Here is a 21718-nt window from a genome sequence, read left to right as displayed (position 1 = left end):
TATATATATATATATAGGCGTGTGTGTGTGTATATATATAGGCGTGTGTGTGTGTATATATACAGGCGTGTGTGTGTATATATATATATATAGGCGTGTGTGAATTTACTCGTGTGTGTAAGAAATGGACGCAACCTAGAGACGGTGCTCGCTGGAGGAGCAGCATCGACTGCAAAGGAAGGCGGGGGAAAAATCAAAAGACGTCATCAACAGTCAAATGAAAACAATAAGCAATTCGTAATTGCTAATAATATTTGGGGTTCTGGTATTCGGATCATATCAGTTCAAGAGCTTAATGCGAAAATCTTAACTTTGAGTTTTTAATTTTTAAAAAAGTCCGGAAAAATTTGTTAACACGGGATTATGAGTTAGTCCAAAAATTATATTCGACAGCGAGTGTTTGCAATTCAAAAATCAACTGCATGCACTTCAAACAAATAATAATTTTTTTTCGATTACCATGGAGTCTATATGAGCTTGTTTGAGGCATTTTTGACAGCAAATCTACAGTAAGAAATTAATTGTAAGCTTTAAATGTGCATATTTCATCAAAATTTCAAATATTTTATTTCAACTTTCAGTATAATGATTCTCTTACGTGCTGTCAGGTTTTCTGAAAGTTTGGTAAGCCAAAACGGAAAATTCTTCATGTTATGAGCTGAAACGATGTGAGCAGAATTGATATTTTTGAAAGAAAGGCTTACATCTACATGAATATAAGTGATACTTTCACGAAAATGTATGAAATTTGTGTACATAGTAAACAATTTTATTGCTGAAATTTACCGCTTATTATCAGCTACTAGCATTCCCGTACCCGGCATTGCTCGGGTAATGGAATTAGCAGGGTTAACAGTGCTTGGCGCACCTAGTTTCGAAAATCCCCTATAATAATTACTTATTACCTATAATTTTTTCTAATTTTGGGAGGATCCCGGGGGCCCTGGACTCCTTATATATAGGCCCTTGTCCTTAACCGATCTTTAACTGTTATTAAAGATCCTTTTAAAGTATTGATTATCTTTGCAAACACAGGCCATCCATTTTATTGTTATACCTATGTTTAAGCAAGAACTTCTTTGTATACAACATATTTAGTTTTTCTTTCTGGTGCTAAAATTATTAAGCTGCTTGATGAACTGACTTTCGAGCAAGCTACATAAAATTGGTCGTGTGAAAAAAAAGTCCTCTCTTAAATCGATCCCTGCTACTTTTAATGTCTGTCCTTGTGACTTATTAACGGTTATTGCAAAGCAAACTTTTTAGGAAACTGCACTCTTATTAATTCAAAAGGATAGTTCACCTGTGATGATGTTCTTAAAAAATTCGTTTCTAGTTTTGAAAAAATGAAAGCAAAAGACAGAAACATTATTATTTGACTTGAGAAAAGCTTCGAGAATCAGGTGAGAAACAAAAACAATATCAAATTTAAAATTCGCTATCGAGCAAAAGTTGAGAAGAAGTACTGAATAATGATTTGAATGGAGGAAAGCCTCCAAAAATAAGGGATTTGAATTTCAATGACAGATTTTAATTTTACAGAAATTAAGGGGTTTTAGTTAATTTCTCCTGAACTAATTGATATTTCGAAAAATCCTTTCTTAGTGGATACTTTCATAATCATGTGGACATGCCTGCCAAATTTCAAGTTCAAGGCTTCAGCGGTATTGGCTGTGCGTTGATATATATATATATATATATATATATATATATATATATATATATATATATATATATATATATATATATATATATATATATATATAATCTCAGGACATTGATTTTTATATATTAAGATTTAAGATGACGGATGTTAAAAAAAGTTTTTGGTTTCATCAGTTTGTTGTTGATCCCTTAATTGCATGAGGGATTTAAATTTTACTGAAACATGTCAACTGAAGCATAGCTTTTTACAGAACAATTGTTCGCTTAGATCTCAAGAAGTTCTTTAAAAGGATACATGTTTTTTCACTGCAGAAGATGAAGAGGAATTGGAAGCTGTAGGGGGTCTAGAAAGAGTTGGCCAGTTGCATCTACTTCTCACAAATTTTGGAAAATTCGTTGGAAAGTTCAGAAAATTTTGCTTTCGTAAAGAATTTAATGGTTACAAGTGTCCAAGGATAGCTGTTGATGTAATAGAAGAAGGAGCTCCCAAACAGCAAGTTTTGGAAGTGGCGACAGTTAATGGATCTTTTTTTTTTCTTTTTACAAATGGTGTTCTCTTAATAAAATCATTCAACCTCCAAAACTAATAAAAAGATGACTGCTAACTGTCGACAATTTGTGAAACTGTACACAAACATTTAAAATAATAACTTTTCATAAAACAAATAAGTTCGACTCAAACTTCATAAAAATTTATTTTTCTTTCAAATAAATATATTTTCGTACGAACACAAGTCTTTCCTAGGCTCTAGTTAGTTATACAATGATTTTAAAGAGGGAAAATCACCTTAGGCCAAAGTAACTCAAACGGAAGGGTAACATTAGCTCAAATTAAAATCAATTTAAAAAGAGCAATAACACTTTGAAAAAAAAATGATAATCATTCAAAAATTTAATTAAAAGTGCTCTAGATGCATGAAAAAGGTTACCATAGCCTATAAATAGGAATAGTAACAAAATATTTGGGAAAAGCTGAAAGAAGTTCCAAAAGGTGGGGCAAAGGAACCCGTCTGCACGGCAATGTCGTTAAATTTCAGCTAAAAATGTTTAATCTGTCAATTTTAAGATTAATTTTCCAACTTGTGTCAGGTATTCTGGTACAGTAGGTATTTTAAAATATCTCACGTAGCTTTGTTGCTTTCAAGAGTTCTAATGTGGTAATCCATGATGCGTCTCAGTCAAAAAATTGTGTCCTACCCATAAACCGCGATTTCCAATGTAGCAAAAGTCAAATAGAGCAGAAGTCTTCGTCAATAAGCAGCCTACTCCCTACATAAAAGTATTAAAGGATCAACTGCGCAAAAAGGAAAAATAGGAAGTAGCTTCATAAAGCCAAAAGAAATCGAACGTTCGAAATTTTTTAATGATTTTGAACCTCCGATTCTATATTACCCTCCATTTGTCTTTTTTATGAAAACAATATGAGTAGCAGTACCTTCATTTGCAAGTGACCATCACCGTTAATTATAGTATGTACTTAACGTCATTTAGGAAATTTATCCACAAATCAATAATACATATTATTAATGGAAATGTAAACGATTATTCCTTAACCCACCTCTTTTTTATCTGTATATAAAACTTCATCGTTGGTATCCCTTCTAACCGCAAGCCGTTACACCAGCAGCTATCTCTCTTGTTCCAACTGAGAAGGAAGATATCTTTCTTTTGTGATTTTTAACTCATTGTTCTGGTAATCATAGATTAGAAAAAATGTAATGGATAAAACACATTCAAGTTCACCTACGGTCTGCCTAATTCTTGGAATTCTCTCACTGGAAGAAAATTCTCTGTCTGAGGCTATTCTTTTGCGTATTTAATTTAAGATGAGGAACTATCAAATTGACAAATAACCCCTGGATGGTCTTAAGTACCCATTAGCCAAAATAAACGGGCCATTTCCCGCTGGTTGACAAGCACGAAACAGCGATAACGTCTATCATAAGGCCCAAACCACGACTAATAAATAGCACCTCTCACAAATTTAATGTCTCCTTATGCAATATCCTGGAAAACTGTGCCATTTCGGAATTTCAAGCCATATTTTATGCCCCGATAAGTGATGCGGTATTGGTCTTCTGCTTCATCTGTCGCAAGCATCAAACTTGAAATGTTACCCAGAAAATTGACTCGACACATTTGACATCAAGATGAATGTATTAAGCAGACATACAGTGGCTCCCAAAAGTGTTCGTACACCTTGAAATTTTGTAGTAAAACCAAAATAACGTAAAACTGAATTCGAATATGAAGTCCAATTTTTTTTCACACCATTCCTATGCCATTCTGAATAAATCCCGGTAGTTTTTTTTTTTTCAGAATAATACCAGATTTTATTTTTGAAATTTGTCAAAAGACGATGAGACAGAAAAAAAAAGTAAGAAAGTCATCGTACACTGAAATATTTTCGAATAAATTCATGATTAAAATGATTATATGAGGTTTTTTTTTATTATTTTTGCATTGTAATGACACTGTAAATTCATTTGTCTTTAATTTTTTGTTTATTTATTCCCTAATATTCAGCTTATTATTTTTAATGGCAGGTATGCGTAGGAATCAACAAACACGAATCGAAATTTGATTTTTTTTCCCTCACAGTAGCCATAAATTGGTTTGAAATGTCTCTAAATTAGTTAATTTATACCATTCTATAGTAAAGTGCTTGATAAAATGCTTTAAAGACAAGAATCGTATCGAAAACAAGGTAAGAAAAGGTCAGCTGGCAAAGTTAACAAAGCGTGATCGGAGGTTTACAGTTAAAAAAACTTATGAAAAATACACATTTGAGCGCTGAAAAAGTTTCTGCAGAATTGAATGAAACATTTTACGTTTAATTTTCACCTAAAATTGTTCGCCAAGTTCTCTGAATGGATGGATTAAAGGGGATCTCTTCCCGCAGAAATTTTCTTATTCGTGCGAAAAACAATAAGCTTACGTTTTACATCGTAAAATTAATGATAAATAAGCTCAAAACGTTTTGGAACAACGTCTTACTTATAGATTAAAATAAATTCAATATTTTGGGGGAAATTGTTGTATAATTGTCAATAGAAGAAAAAATGAGGAATTTGATCTTAAGAACTTAGTTGGGTCAGTTAATCAGGACGGTGAAGGTGTTCTTGTGTGAGGGTGCATAACAGTAGTAGGACTTGGAAATTTGGAATTTTTTGATGGAATAATGAATCATGCTGTTCATTTAAATATTTCATAAAGCAATTTTAAACTATTAACCCAAAATTTGGCCATCGGAAACAACTTTGTTTTTTATCAAAATGACGATAAGAAGTACACGTTTGCGTTTGGTGCCTCAAAAATTGTCCTTAAACTTAGAAATATCTCCTCAATCGCTAGATTTAAACTTAATGGAACATATTTGGAGATATCTGGTGGCTAGATTACGAAAATACACCATTGAAACGAAAAGTCAACTAGAAACAGTAAGACTCGAAGTGCGGCTGAACACTTATTCAGAAATTGCATAAAAAAAGAAAGAAAAAACAAAATCTATTCCCAGACGTTTAAAAGCTGTTGTTGATACTGCATGATATTCTACTAAATAATAATTTTGTAAAAAGTTAGATTACTTACTAATTGACATTTTTTTCAAAGTGTACAAAGACTTTTGTGAGATAAAATTTCCAGCACTTTTTGGTTTTTGATTTTTAAAAAAATAAGGTTTAATGTTTTATTAAAAATTTTCGTGTAGTTTTGTTAAAAATAGATCATAGATTTTATAATTAAATAACTATTCCGAAATATTAATTCTAAGCAATGCATAAGGGCCTATTTCAAAGAAAGTCGTAGGTGTAAGAACACTTTTGGGAGCCACTGTACCTGGATTTGAAACTATATTTAGGATCGCATTTTATACCACAATAGGGTGAACAAAATATTGTATGAGTACAGCGAGAAAATGAGTTTTAACTATTCATTGGACGTTTATTTACATAATACGTCTTGACATATGCATTCATTGCTAAACGGATAGTTACATAAAACTTTGTATCAATTGTTTCGGTGGTTTTTTTTTTTTTTTGAAGGGTATACGGTAGAGCCTGTATATAAATTAGCCGAAGCATCAGCTTAAGTTTAGCCATTTTGGATCGGATTATTCCTTGTTGCGCTGCTAGGGTTACCACAGCAATGTTTCAGATTTCGCCAAATTTGCCAAAACTAATATTTTATTTAATAAACAATTCACATGCGGCTAATAATTGCTTACAGTGAGCACACAGCAAACGCGATAACTCACCAGAAAAGACGACCACTCAAACACGTGCTCCCATCCAAAATGGCTTATCTTAAGCTGATGCGTCGGCTCGTATATAGGAGCCTTAGTATAAGGCAGTGCTGCTCAACCTACGGCCTATCGCTCTTGTGGGATCCACGAAGCAGCTCCGTGTGGCCTGTTGTTATGTTTAGTGTTTCTAATCACAAAATATGTTCTGAAACTTTCCGAAAAGACCGATGATCATCATTTGTTATTATTACGAATGACTGTTTCAAATTTGTAGCCAAATTCATTTCAAAAACACAGATGGAACAGATCAATGCACTTCTAATTAGGAAAATAGACAACTAGCAAGGGTAACAGCAATTTTGTATTCGTTATTTACTTTCGTTTGCCTTGTATTGAAATGTTACCGAGTAAAAGAAATATTGTATTCAAATTTTGTAGTCTTCTATAAATCATGTTAATGTCAGGTGTTGCCCTCGGGTGAAATATATCGGGTAATTCTGGCATACGGAAAAAGGAACAGTCTATGATTAAGGAACCTATAAAAGACACAGTCGTGTCTATTATGCATGTTCATAGAATATCAAGGTCATAATATAGTTCAGCAAAGCCACTGTGAACATTCTTGAACTGTGACATCAGAGCCCACTTTTCAGCCTTGCATTTCGTAACTTATTGTTTTTCACTTGTGCCTCGTTTCCCAACTTTTGTGAGCTTTTACGAGAAGTAGCGAAAAAAGAATTCGTCTTTTCAGACAAATTACATATCCATGGGTTCAACAATCAGATAGTATCAAATATATATATATATATATATATATACTAGCAAAAATACCCGGCGTTGCCTGGGTCAGTAATAATTGTAAGAAACAATCGCTACTTTCTTCCGTTTTTTGTTTTAACTGAAAGAACTCAAAACACACCGCTTCCACGTGATTAAAAATCGAGCTTCTTCCTTACCCATAAAAGTAAAATAGCAATAAGTATAAAGAACCAACGAATATTCATTTAGAAACGAAAGCACGAATTTCAGCATATAAAAATTTGAAGAATTTCCGAAATATGAACTAACAAAAACAAAGATCACTTTAAAAAAAAACGCGCGCTTGCTTTATTTAATTAAATAGTACACACACACACACACACACACACAAAAAAAAAAAAAAAGCTCTCTACTATGTTTCCCTCTGGGTGCGAAAAATAGAGTTTCCAAATGTTTAAATGACTTTAAACTCAAGTTTGCTGCGGAGAAGCCTTGATACAAAATTTTCATTATGATTACTTCTAATATTGCTGTTGTTAGGCAACGAATTTTTGTAACAGTGGGGGGCGGAAGTTGCACCGCTGTATCCCAAGATCCTTAGCTTCTTGATAAGTATTTTAAGATACATCTTGATTCAAAACACATTCTATTATTGAATCTCAACTGGTTGCTAATTTAAACTTCGATATTATTGCAAGTTTATGAAGCACGTCTTTGAAATTGCATTAAAACATGAATTAAAATGCAAACCAATCCGCCAGCAACTTTATACGGTCTCTTTGCGAGATTGGTGAAAACTATACTCGCGAAGCGATCATCATAACTTCGCTCATCATTGCCCCGCTGTATCCCATAAATCCGGCAATTTCATCTCCTTTTTACCATAGACGGGGCCTCACTATGTATATTTATTTATCTAAATTTAATCATAACATGGGGAAATTACATGAACTTTACTGTTTTCCAACATAACTTTTTTAAACTAAGGTTTTAATTAATAAATTATAGCCTAAGTTGCTCCCTGATAATGTATCTATCTATGATGAAAAACTCTTTACAATCCGTCCAGTAGTTTTGAAGTTTACCCCGGACATACCCACAGAAGTAGCCCTTTATGTATAAAGATGAGGATGCAATTCCTAAGAGAGCAATAAATGTCATGCTTGCTCCAGAGAGGCCTTGATTCAAAATTTACATTATGATTACTTTTTAATATTGCTGTTGTTAGGCAACGAATTTTCAAAACAATGAGTTTAATCTTTAGTCATTTGATGTGGAAATTACATGACATTTACCGTTTTCGATCACGACGTTTTTAAACAAAGTTTTTAGCAATAAATTATAGCCTAAGTTGTTCCCTGATAATGTAGCTATCTAATTTGAAAAAATGGTTAAAATCCCTTCAGTAGTTTTGAAGTTTACCCCGGACATCCGGACAGAGATTAGCCCTTTATGTATAAAGATTATATATATATATATATACTAGCAAAAATACCCGGCGTTGCCTGGGTTAGCAATAATTATCAGAAATAATCGTTACTTGCATTTGTTTTCTGTTTTAAGTAAACGAACTTAAAACACACCTTTTTGACGTGACTTAAAGTCTAGCTTCTTCCTTACTCTTAAAACTGAAGTAGCAGTAAGTAAAAAGAGCAAAATAGTATTCATTCAGAAACGAAAACACGAAATTTAAGCGTATACAAATTTGAAGAATTTCCGAAATATGAAATTAAACTTCACATGTTTAAAAAGATTTATCAGTTAATACTTATTATTATTTTTTTTTTACATTGAGTCTTACCTTCTCTGTATGTCTATTGAAGAACGAACTGTTTAAAAAAATGTAGCCGCGCGCCCGTAATCCCCTTAAACTTGCTTTAGTCATTTTGGAAAATCTGCATTATTGTGGGTTCTAGGTGCGATTTAAAATATTACCGAATTTGCGGGAATCGTTTTGGGATACTTTGGATAATTCTCCCCCTCCTTACTTTGTAAAACGGTATGTTATTAATTTTTGTTAAAGACATATTGTCGCCATGCTAAGATACTTTTGGTTGCCATAAAATGGCGCTAAACAATTTCATCCGTAGTGTTTCCAAAATAAGTAGTAAAATTTGGCGATGGTTTGAATTTGTGCATAAAGTCGCATTAATGGAAGTTTTTGTGCTGTTTATGGATTTGCTTAATTTAGTTCCTGGATTATTTTACAGTAAAAAAAGTTTTTAAAGATTCTTTGATTGACGATATTTTGTTTACATGGTGAAAGCTGACAAACATTATTACGTAGTCTTTGACTTCAGAAACCGTGACAGTTGAAAAAACTGCCAAATGCATCCGCTACTGAAATCTTTCTGCATAAATTTTGGCGAGGTTTCTGCTGTTAGATTGGATAATGAATAAAAAGTCCAATCAGCACAAATAATAAAAAAAACCCATTAATTACACTAAAGTTCCATTTAAATGGAAAATAATCAACCAAATCTATAGTTAATATTAGCCAATCTTGGGGAAAAAACGTTACTTTAAGATTTGACTTGAGAAAAGCCTCAAACAGTCAGACGAAACACAAAAACATTCAACAATTCTAACTATGAACTGGGAGTTGAGATGATACACTAAATAATGAATTGGGTTAAGGAAATCCTTCGAATATGGAACAAAAAAAGCCCATAACTTGTTTTTCATACAACTTAGAACTTTCTAACAGATGCCATCTTCAGCAGAAAAATAAGCGCTTTCGATGGACACATAATTTTAATACGTGCACGTATTTTTTCACCGTCATATTGGGGCATTTATGCGAATATTTGGACAAATTAGAATAAAAAAGGAACTATCAATCGGATTTTTTTCGAACTGGTCTACAAACCTCCCCAGTACCAAAAAGAACAAACGGTGAAAGTTTCAGCCAAATCTGCCGGGTAGTTTCTGAGATCTTAGGGAACAAATTTACCAAAGTCCATTTTTATATATATAGATATATATATATATATATATATATATATATATATATATATATATATATATATATATATAGTATATATATATATATATATATATAGTATATATATATATATAGTATATATATAAGATAAAATGCCAGTGTTTAATCTTTTAAGACAAAAAGTTTATGAAACGGAATTATTCCCAACTTAATCTCAAAGCTTGGGCGTTTTTCTCTGTGTATCTGAGCGTCTATTTTCACTCCTTCTCTACCAAAAGCCCTAAATTAATAGTCCAGGCGTGCCAGACATACGTCATAGTTTAAAGAACCAAAATTTTTCTGCGTAAGGACATCACAGCAATTAAAAAAGATTCGTCTTTATTTAAGCTGAGTCACGCTGTCTTTGGCAAGAAACAATTGGCAAATGTGCGTAAAATGGCTGCAAAAACTAAAAGTCATAGATTCATTCCATGGCACGTGACCTGGTGGCCTCCATCCTATTTGAAGGACGTTTCAGAGAGGTGCAGACATGCCTTTGAAACTAAATCATGCGAATTTTCAACTTCTAAGACACAAATCATGAATATCTCTAGGATACCCCAAAAAGAAAAAAAAATTGTGGACTCAAGAAAGATATTCAATGCGGCAACCGCGCCAAACATGGCAATTTGTTTTACAAAGCGGATCTGCCATTTTGGAACCTTTTTTTTAAATTGATCCTAGGTCCTCAGGATTTGTGTCTTGGAAGCTGAAAATGTGTATAGGTTAGTTTCAAAGGCATGTCAGTACCTCTATAAACATCCGTTCAAATCGGAGATGATCGGGTGGAGACGGCGAGGTCACTTGACATGGAATGACTCAGTTTTTGCTGCACCTTTTGCTACCTGTTTCCTGCCAAAGTCAGAGCGACTCAGCTGAAATATTAATGAACCTTTCTTACCTGCTATGATCTGCTTACGCAGAAAAATTTTGGGCTTTTATACTCTGTCGTAGTTCTGGTGTTCATGGGTTCTTGCTCTATAAGCTTTAAATCATTAAGCTGGATCTGTTAAGTTGTAGTACTTGTGAACAAGTTGTACTACTTTCGAGTTATGTACTATTTAGAAAGGAGTGATATTATAGCATAATTTTTTCTCCGTATTTAAATAGTAAAAAAACTAGAGTTGTTAAACTGTAGTTATGAATGGTCACAATGTATTATTCAGAAAATAGTAATGCTATAGGATAAGTTTGTTCTTGAATTCAAATTGTGCAAAGCTAAAGTTGTCAAATTGTAGTACTGAAACGTCACTATGCATTATTTAGAAAGTAGTGATATTATGGAGTAATTTTGTTCTTGAATCCAAAATGGGAAAAGCTAGAGTTGTCAAACTGTTGTACTGAATCGTCACCATGCATTATTTAGAAAGAAGTGATATACTATAGGATAACGTTTTCTTGTATTCAAATTGTGGCAAAGCTGGAGCTGTGAAATTGTAGTCATAAAACACCACTGCATTATTTAGAAAGTAGTGATATTGTGTGATATTTTTTTCTCATAATATATTATAATATAATTGTATCGTAATATAATGTAATTGTTTCTTAATCGATTTATTTCTCGTTCCTTAGGAATGATGGTGATAAGAAAAGCAGTAAAAGCGGCTCCCGACCTTTATCGGCAGCGCCTGGAACTTTAGAAGTTCAACATGTCTTTCAAGAGTACACTTACAAAAAAATTACTGCCTGTGATCATTGCAAAGAAATACTTAGAGGTGAGTTGCTTTTGATTCATCTTCAGTTTCATTAGGAGGATTTTTTTTTCCTGGTAAAATTACATACATATTACAGACTACTAGTTATTGGTTGCCATGGCGTGTTTTGGAATTAATGTTTTAGAATGAGCAACTCATGCTTTTTCCAAAACAGCTGCTTTTATGGTCAAAAAAGGTCTTTGTTTCATTTGAAAAGTTGCTAGTGGTTCAAATTAAAAAGAATATGAAATGACAAGAATTTCCTTGAGTCTTCACTGCAGTAGACTCTTAAATATCTCTTGAAAACGCTGAAAATAGTAAGTTTCTATCATTAAAACCTTTTTGAAAGAAGGTACATAAAAGCCAGCAATTTAGCATTCCGGGTATACAAGGTACCGACTCCATTTCATGTGACTATAATTTAAGAAAACGCGGAACAAAAACTTTTAATTCAATTAAAAATGTAATCATGCCCTTTTTACGCTAAAATGAGTCAAAATTGCATGATTACAAACTGAAAATTACTGAATAGCGTTTGTGATTAAAACTGACTAATAAATAGCTGGAGGACAATATGAAAGTAAAATCTATCCGAATGCCCAGTAAACGAGACATGAGTTGTGAATTGTGATGCATCTGTGAACACTAACTCATTTTAATCTTCCTGTTGTACTGTTACGGATAAAATCGAACGTCAATTAATTATGAATATGAACCGAGTTGAACTTACCGAGAGTTTGTATAAGGAATCTGTCAAAGTTTAATGAAAAGGTTATAAACTGAGCGATGTCATGCTAAATGTAGGTAAAAGTAAGCATGATTTTTTTATAAATAGTTAAGATTCTATTCAGTATTGATTCTTATAAGTGACCTAGGTTTCGAAAGATAACATGAATAGTAACAAGTTTGTTGCATTTGGTTCATCTTTTACAAAAAAAAAAAAAATTCTGAATCATTACGTTTAAGTTAAAATGACATTTTTATGAAAAATATATTTTTATTGCATCGAAACTAACAGAAAAATATAAAATTAAAATTGAGAAAAAAATATTGTAATCCATACGTGTTTTCAGTAATAATTTAACAGTAGTTTCTGTAGACAAAAATTCAGTTTTGGAATTGGTGAATCATCATAATTAGAAGACTTTTTACACAACAAGTATCTTTTATTTAAAAAAAAAGCAATTCCTTTGGTATAGTTATCTAATTTCAGTCTATAATCGCACATGTTGAGTTTACAGCTTCATACGAGGCAGTGAGAAGTTCTCTAAAGTTTCGAGTAAAATACATTTTAAAGTTTAGATCCTATCTAAGCTTTCATTGATTTTTTTAAGCACTTTTAATATACTTGGCGTGATTTTCAGGGGAAAATCTGAGGCCTGCTTTGTTTATATCTCAGCAACTAGACCACTTAGAGACTACAGGATTTCACTAAATGATTTGCTTAATCTTAAAGTTCAACTCACCGTTAAAAAATTAAATTCCAAAATAAAATTATTATTTCGATTAGGATGGAGAGCAGAAAAAATTATGTACTTTCCCCGTTAAATAATTCAATATAAAACCCATTGTTACAAATTTTGTTTCCTTACAACAGCAATATTAATAGTAATCATGGTAAAAATTTTGAATCAAATATTCTCTGGAGCAAGCATGAAATGTATCCACTATCACTGCTTTCTTAGGATTTTTATCCTCATCTATGCCAACAATCGAAAACAGGGCTAAAGACACATATTAGGATTTTTATCACGAGTAACTTGTACGTTATGCAATATGAATTAGTTTCACAAACCTTTAATATTTAAATGGGTCTAATTAAATTAACACACAAACAAATCTTAGAAAAGGACAAGGATTAATTTTAAGGGCCAAATGCTTCAAGTTTTAGACACGCAAATAGTTTTTTTTTTCCTTTTGGTATGAAGCATTTATATGAAATAAAGGTGTGAAATTTCGTCATGATAACATTATTTTATTTCTGAAATACATTTAAACTAAAAAGAATGAAACAACAGAATTTAAAAAAAGCACTTTTTATAATGCACTCAAAAGGAAAAAAATAATTTTTCTTGGTCAGAAAGGACAATATTTGAGTATTCCTGTAGTTTTCAATTATTCCAAGAAAATGACTCCACAAACGAAGAAAACTGCGGCACAAGTCATTTCAAACCAAACTTTCCCAGAAAAATATGCAAGTTTCAACACTCAAATTTCCACCAGACTAGAGCCACACTTTTCCTCGTTTGTGGAGTCATTTTCTTGGAATAATTGAAAACTACAGAAATACTAAAATTGTCCTTTCTGACCCAGAAAAGTTATTTTGTCCTTTTGAGTGCATTATGAAAAGTGCTTAGTGTTTTTTAAAAATTCTGTTATTTCTAAATCAGTCTGCATAGCAGCACCCACAGAGCTACTAGTATCATCTCTTGCTCTGAAACAGAGGAAAGTTTATATTACTATTTTACTGATTATCTAAAAATTTTAGTTTTGGAATTTACATCCCTTTGCTTCTCCCTGCCTCATATGTTCTTGAACAGACACTACAAGCAAGTAGTACTTAGCAAGTGTTTATAAAGTGTTTTCGTTTTGTCGTGTACCAATTTGTGCTGTTAGTAATGCAATTGTACGCAAATAATGTTGATTTACTCAAATGAAAGAAGATATTTTTCATTCTAATCATAAATATTTAATTAGTATTGTAGCTTCCCTCTATAGTCATTATTTTCTCCTCAGTAAATACATATGCGAGACATACTTGTACTTTATTCTATCCTGTATTTTATTCGTCCCCTCTCATTGCTTACATAGGTCATTCTAGGCAAGGTGTGAAATGTAAAATGTGTAAATTGAACGTTCACGCTGAGTGCCAAGAAAAAGTTGGACCATGTCAGGTAAAACTGTTCTGCTTCTTATCCTGAAAACTTAAGAGTTAACATTTAGAGAACGGTTGTAGCAATTTAAGTTTTTTTCTAAAACTAGATTTAAAAAAAAATAATTTTATATAATTAAAAACTGAACGTATGTATCTATGTATGTATGTCCAAGTAACTTCTTCCGAACGCCAATGAACTGACTATCGAGCCAGGTATCGATGGATTCGTAATCTTCCCGTCTTCATATTTGGCTATTTCACATAATCTACCGATAATAATTAGCGGAGTATAGTCAATTAGAAACTAATATTAATTATGACTCTTAGATTTTTAAATAAAATCCCTATTTTTTCGAAGGCTTTCCTCCATTCAAATTATTATTCAGTGCTTCATCTCAACTTTCCGTAACAATGCTTTTATTAAAATTTGTAGTTGTAGCGCGAAGAAAATCGTTAAATGAAAGATCTGTCGCTGAACATTTTTTTCTTGAATATAAACAAATAAAATTTTGGTTTTTGTTTTGAGACTTTTCCTGCAATCGGGGGATTTAAAATGTTTACTTTTTGGGTATTTTTCCGCAATCTGCCACAAAATTTTACTGATTTTTTTTTTTTTTTAATTAAAGCTTGATTGTTGAACACGCGTCACTAGACATAACAATTATTTTGAGGTGCACCGTGCAAAGCCGGGTGACGCAGCTAGTAATAAAATAAAGAATTAATTGTTGTAGCAGTAAAAAAAAAATTTAATTGACTCTATAGTCATATAGCTACACAATATAGTGTTATGCGCTTAAACCTTTGGCTTTGGAGAGGGGTTTTTTTCTCTTCGTGTTTGTTTGTTTAGCGATCTTCCAATACTTGAAGCGCTTTAAAAAACTTTTAAGTATATCAAAATATAGTTACTAACAACTCAGAAACCGATTGAGCAACGAAACAGGTTTTTTTTCCATTAAGAAGCTTTTCAATTATTACAATTTTTAACTTGTGATTAAATTTTTTAATTCATGATAACAATAATTATTATAATGTATAAAAATCTTATTTGTCTCGTGTTTTGAAGAACTCCTTGTAACTAAACCGAATTACAAACGTGAAATTTTTATTGAAAAATTACACAAAACATTGGATTTATTATTCGGAACCTTTTCGCGTAGATTATACATTTATTAAGCCGAAGTGAACATACTACTGATATTAACGATTTAGCCTATCTAATTAAATAGCTTCACTTTTTATTAAAAAGTAGCTGGTCAGAAGAAGGTTTTGCATTCTAAAAATAAGAATAATTAATCTTAAGGTAAATTAAAAATCTAAATACAATCAGCATACTTTTTTTTTGGTAGTACATATATGTAAACATTTTATGCTATTGGCAGAAAAAAACTTTTAAAACGTCCCTTTTGTCAGGATATTTGCATTTTATTTTCTACATGTGCCTTTTAGTTAAATACTTAGACTATCAAACAGCACCTTTGACTCTTACTAACAAATCCACTTTTGGCGATTCCTATTCTATACCAAACAATTATTGAAGTTTTCTTTATTTTTTGTTTGAATTAAAAAATTAAATTATAAGTTTCAAGGGGGTTTTTTCTTTTAAAATAATCATCCTTTCATTTAGAAATCTGAATTTTTAAACGTAATGAAATTACAGTGAAGGATTTCCGTGCAAGAAAGCAGTTATTGGAAATGTAAGTATATGTACAGCATAGGCTTAGCTTTTAGACAGAGCGTTTCTTTTTTTTTTTCTTTTTTTATGATTTAGGAGTTGTAACAAAAAACTTTCCACATAAATATTCACATGATTACATACCCCCATGGAAATATTGAGTGTAATAAATTTTATTAAAAACTGGGAACACGAGTTGCATACAAAAACTTTTGAGATGAATTCAGATTTAGTAGGATAGCGACACCAGTAACAGACATGATTAAAACATCGCTCTCAGGTTAACTCAATTTTTTGAGCCTTTTAATGAATTTAGACTTTTTAAACTATTTTTCTCTCATGGAACAACATCTCATCTAACGTTTGGCTGTTTTGGATCCTCTGAATCTGTTAACTCTATTTTTATGTGCGCCATTTCGAAAACAGGTCCGAGCCCCCAGTGACAGACACCAACAATTCTGATGACACCCAGCAGCATACAGAAGGAGAAAAGGATGTGTAATTGACAGAATTCCCCTTCTCTCTTCAAAATGTGCAAAAGTTCTTTATCTTTAGATCTAAAACCTTATTAAATTCAAATTAACATGAAACACCGACAGACCTCATGGTGGCTGTTCATAACCCCCCACTACTGCCTTATAAATACCAACTGGCTCATAAAATTCACTCTGATAACACTAGATGGTTGCACCGAATACATGGGCCGCAACAACATCAGTTTTACCCACCTAAAATTCTTATTATTTAAATCCAAACTTTCAACTGCCAGTTACTAGACCACAGTCTGTTTCTGGTGCCGTTATCCTAGAAGGATATTTCAAAGTCAGTTCTATGAGGGGGCCGAAAGTCAATCAAATTTGGCGAATTCTCTAATAACTGGAAAAGTTATTTTGTAATATACTGATGACTATTGTACATTTCTTTCAGCCGAAGCCAAGGTTACTCCGTCGCCAAAAATCAACGTCGGAAATTGAGACCAAAGTTCCGGCGTTGGAACCCGAGGAAGAAAGTACGTAAATCAAGCATCTTTTCAGATTTATGATCATGAAGTATTATTTCAGATTGTATTTATGTATTTTCAAAAATTGTTAAGGGGAACTAAACTGCTAATGCTAATAGCTTATATTTTTTGCCATTTAATGCAAATGGTTTTGTTTTTGACTGAACGTAAGTGTTGTTTAAAAATAATGGAACGTGAATCAAAATATTGATCTCTGTACTATCAAGTTGATCTAGAAAATTTTATCTTGCCTATGGAAGCATTGAAGACTTATTTACAGGGTATCGAGAAAAAGACTGACTGTTTTTTAAAATTTATAACAGGAAAACGGTAAATGATTTTAAAAAAATAACAATTCTTGCAGAAAATTCATGTGGTGGGCCATAAATTCCCCCCCCCCCCCCGAGTTCCAAATTTTAGTTGAGAATTTTTCCAATAGATGGCGCTGCAGATAGTATGCTCGTAAATTTAAAAAATATATAGAAAATTACATCATATCTTTTTGAAAATAATGAACAAAAAAACAAAACAATATTTTCAAACAATCATCGGCTGTAATCCCATTTCGCAATCTCAGGAAAAAATCAGTGAATTTCAAATCTTTTTTGACTTACCGGCTTACTATGTGCAGCGCCATCTATTGAAACATTTTGAACTAAAATTTGGAACTCTGAGGGAAAAAAATTAGGGCCCACCACATGAATTTTCTGCACGAATTTGTTTTTTATCATTAACTGTTTTCCTGTTATACATTTTTGAAAACAGTCAGTCTTTTACAGGACACCCTGTAGAAGCTACAGGGAGTATGATGTTTTTCCACAGAAATGTTTGACTATTCATTGTAACTGTTGGATAAATCAGTAAGTGAAATAAAGTCTAGGAAAATGCTAAAAAATTGAGAAAAATCTTTTTAAAAATATGTATCATAAAATTTGAAAAACATAAGAACGTTTCGTCGTTTTTATATATAAATATTGACCCTATAAATATTTAAGAGTAAAAAAAATGAATAGTATAAAAAATAATAGTTGCCGAATCTAACGGCGTAAAATATACATGTAATTTACCCTGGAAATGAAAAAGGAAGGTTTTTCAAATATTTCTGATCGACAGAAGAAATCATACGGGCCTTAATAAAACAGAAAAATATCTAAAACGCGTATGCTTACAACTCATTTTCACAAGAAAAGCAGTCGAATAGTTCACGGTTTTAACTCTCCCCCCCCCCCCCCCCACGCTTTTCTGTTAAGAAGTTTTCTCATGCTATGCTAAAAATGCATTTTGTTGAACGTCTGTCATTGCTGAATGTATTACATTCTAATTATCAGTTAAAAGTTTAAAATCTAAATCATATTGCATTTCGAAAAAGATACTCATAACTTAAGTATAATAACGAATAGTAGGGGTATCTATCACACGCTTGTTGTTACTGTTTCATGAACATCGGACTTCAAGCCAGTATTTTCAGTAAGCCAGTATGTTTAAAATAATGATTGTAATTTCGAATATCTTCTGCTCTAATCGTCAGGATGCAGTCAAGTTTGAAATTAAAGCTAATTTTAGAGTCTGAGATCATTTTTGTTGTTAGAAATATTGAGTTTTAATCAGAATTTCAATGCTTGTATTTATTTCAATATGGGTGCAGTCCCTTATCAAAATTGTGTTTTGTAAATTTAAAAGATACCAATATCGAATGACGTGTGTGCTTGATGCGCTGAGTGATAAGCTATGTTTTTTTTTTCCAGTAAGTTACCGCCCTATAGCCAGGGCTAAGGCAGAAATACATGAAACACACCGCCAGCTCAGTCATTCCAGCCGAGGACTGCAGTTTCGTGCTTATTAGCACTCATCAGTCCGGCTTCCGAAGTGACTGAGCAGGAGATAGAATAACCTCTTAAGGAAGCCAAGAGTGCCAAACAAACTGTATGTTCTGTGCTAATTACATATTAGCTACCAGTTTGTTTGGTTCTCTTGGCTTCCTTAAGAGGTTTTTCCACCTCCAGCTCAGTCACTTCCGAAGCCGGACTGATGAGTGCTAATAAGCACGAAACTGCAGTCCTCGGCTGGAATGACTGAGCTGGTGGTGTATTTCATGTATAAGGAATGTTTGCCTCGTAAGATTGTATTAAAATAAATTGAAGCATGTTTTTCGATATAAAATCTCTCGGTATTTAATCGCTTCCTTTTTCGGAAATGAATACATTTGGAATATGTTCATACATTTCAAAAATTGAATCGAAAAATAAGAGTTTAGTGTTGGCGAAAATAAAGTAGCTAGCATTGCTAAGAAATTAAATTTCCAGTTTAATGACAAAATAAAAGAGTTAAAACCATGAATTAGCAATAAAGCTGCTTTTTTTTTTTCATAAACTGCGTTTAAAACGTTTACCTGTGAGTAACAACTAAAAGCCACGTAACGAGTAAATCTTTTTTATTAGGCTCTAAAAAAAATAAAATTCAGTAACCACAAAACGCGAGACACATCTAAAGTAAACTCAGAATAATTACAATTGCTGTTTTTCTTGAGCAAGAAAAGAATGAAGAAAAGTTAATTACAAGAAGCGTGGGGAAAAAAATATTCCTCTCAACATATATTATTGAAGCTCCTAGGATTTAAAATAGGCTTGAATTTAAACTGCAGTTTCCACAATCATAAATAATTTTTCCACATTACCAGAACGCAACTTTTTCAAACGACCTACAGATTCGCCTAGGAGGGGGAAAAAATGAAAAACTCATTTAAGCTAGCAGCACGTTTCTCTACTCAGAGTCGCCAGTTTAAATGCGATACTATTTTTCACGTACAATATGATTTTTCCGTGAATATATGAGTTCTCATTTTAAAGAAATTCCCCTTCGGTCTGCCCGTTCTTTTTCAGTAAGCGATATTGTTACTTTAGGAACAGTTCTGAAAGATTCATTGATACTGAAGAGGTTTTGCAGAGGAATATCATCAGCGATGGCAAGAAGAATCTTTTTGGAAAAGTTGAAAGCTTAAGCTAGAAAAAAAAATGACAATAATAAAAAGCTCAACAGAAGTTTACATCAGCTGTAACAAAAATCAGCTTTAACCTCATCAGTTATGTTGAATTCATTATGGCATAAAGAGCACGAGTAATTGTGGTAAGAGCTCAAAACCCATTTGTACATTTTTATGTCAAAATTTCTTTAAAATATATTTTTCCCCCAACAACCCTAATATAAACCGCCCCCCCCCCTCTTTATAAAATCTAAAACTATTTCCGTACATTCAAATGTTAAATATTTTGAACAGTTCAAGTTTGAATGAAGCTTTTTCAAATGAAGAAATAATAAACATGAAAGTGAGGCGTCCTGTGATTGATATCTTTTGATCAAACAATGATTTGATCAAATCAGACTAGTTCCTCAAAATGTAAGGTTGGAGATGGAGGCAACAGATGCACATTTTCCCATTTACCTACGGTATAGTCACGTCAATTTTGGGCAAAAAATAAAATTAAAAAAAAAATACGAGATGAAGGTAAATTTAACACACGTTAAAAATCCAAAAAAAAAGTAAGTTACAGGTTCATTTTTGTTTTTCTCAAAAGAAATTCATGGCACGAATCCTGCCAAAGATTATAACCTGAGCGCTGTTTCTCACTTGCGAATTTCGACGAATTTTTAAACTGCATTTTCTGCGGAACAAAGAATAATATTTTGATGCTTTTTTTTATATATATATATATATATACATATTGTGAATACAGCGACTTTTACACGTTGGCATTTACTTATTCGATCTACAAATGTCGCATGACAATTTTGATTGCTGCTAAAATCACTTTGTCAATTTAGCATTACATATTTGTTAGATTGTTAGTACTGTAGAATTTTGTAGTGAATAGATTGGTTTTAGCTTCATGTTTTAAAGTAAACATTTGTAGTTTTTCTGAGTAGATTTTCTGTTGAAATGAATGAGAATAATATATTTCGAATTTTGATTTTCCATATAAACTGTAGAAGGTTATGTTTATATATTGAAAAAAACACACAAAAATGCACATCAATGTTATGTTTAGGTACAAAGAAAATCAATTTCTTTTAAATAAAGGAATAATCCTTTGGAATTAATCTATTAATAAGAACTGTTCCTTAAAAAAAGTATCTTCTTTATTTCTAAAGTAACGACAAAGCTCAGACTCTGTAAAATTAGAAATAAGGCTATTAATTTTAAAGACTAAGCGTTATTAATAGATTTCGCTACTGTTAATTCCTTCTATTGTTCAAATTTTTTTAAGAGTAGGTTTGTGGAAGCTTTTGGATATGCTGCTATGTTTCCTCCATTGAATAAATTTAACAAATTAAGTTTTCTTTTGGGGGAGGGGGTTCACACCCAGCCCCAGTCGCTGGATTTACATTATAATGAAATGCATTTTAACAACCTCTGATCAAATATGCAACACATACATATAGAATTACAAATTTTCTTCGGGTTTGAAAAATTGGTTCCCCCCCCCCCCCACACACACACACACAGCTTATGGACAATGCTGTTTTGTAATGTCTAATGCTTGCAATGTTCCTGAAACAATTTATTTTCGCATTACGATGAAAGATAATACAATTACAAACCCTTACAGAAAGGAAAAAAGGCAACAAAGTTCAATCACAGCTAAAAAAAATGCCGTATCCGTGTCATAAAATTTATTTCTTTTGACGCATGTGAACCGTGCTCGCGGCGGATTTTTTTATGCGAATCCAGTGCTTTACTTCTAAGCTAAACGGACTTCAAAGCCTAGAGGAGGGTGCGGGGACCTAAAAAGTAAAGGGCACTATGTCTTTTTTTTTTTTTTTTTTTGAGCA

General features: G+C 32.3%; 1 protein-coding gene across 1 annotated transcript in view; it reads left to right on the top strand.

Annotated features, from left to right (window-relative positions):
* The window catches only part of LOC129227009 (uncharacterized), a 122819-nt gene that overhangs the window by 33508 nt on the left and 67593 nt on the right, over window positions 1–21718 (top strand). The window contains exons 7-9 of the mRNA XM_054861639.1: window positions 11223–11365; window positions 14156–14238; window positions 16819–16900. Coding sequence (XP_054717614.1) covers window positions 11223–11365; window positions 14156–14238; window positions 16819–16900 — 308 coding nt within the window. The remainder of the gene's footprint in view (window positions 1–11222; window positions 11366–14155; window positions 14239–16818; window positions 16901–21718) is intronic.

This window comes from Uloborus diversus, chromosome 7, assembly GCF_026930045.1.
Source record: "Uloborus diversus isolate 005 chromosome 7, Udiv.v.3.1, whole genome shotgun sequence".
Classification (NCBI taxonomy): domain Eukaryota; kingdom Metazoa; phylum Arthropoda; class Arachnida; order Araneae; family Uloboridae; genus Uloborus; species Uloborus diversus.
The sequence above is the reverse complement of the archived record's forward strand: the minus strand, read 5'-3'. Positions and strand labels throughout refer to the sequence as shown.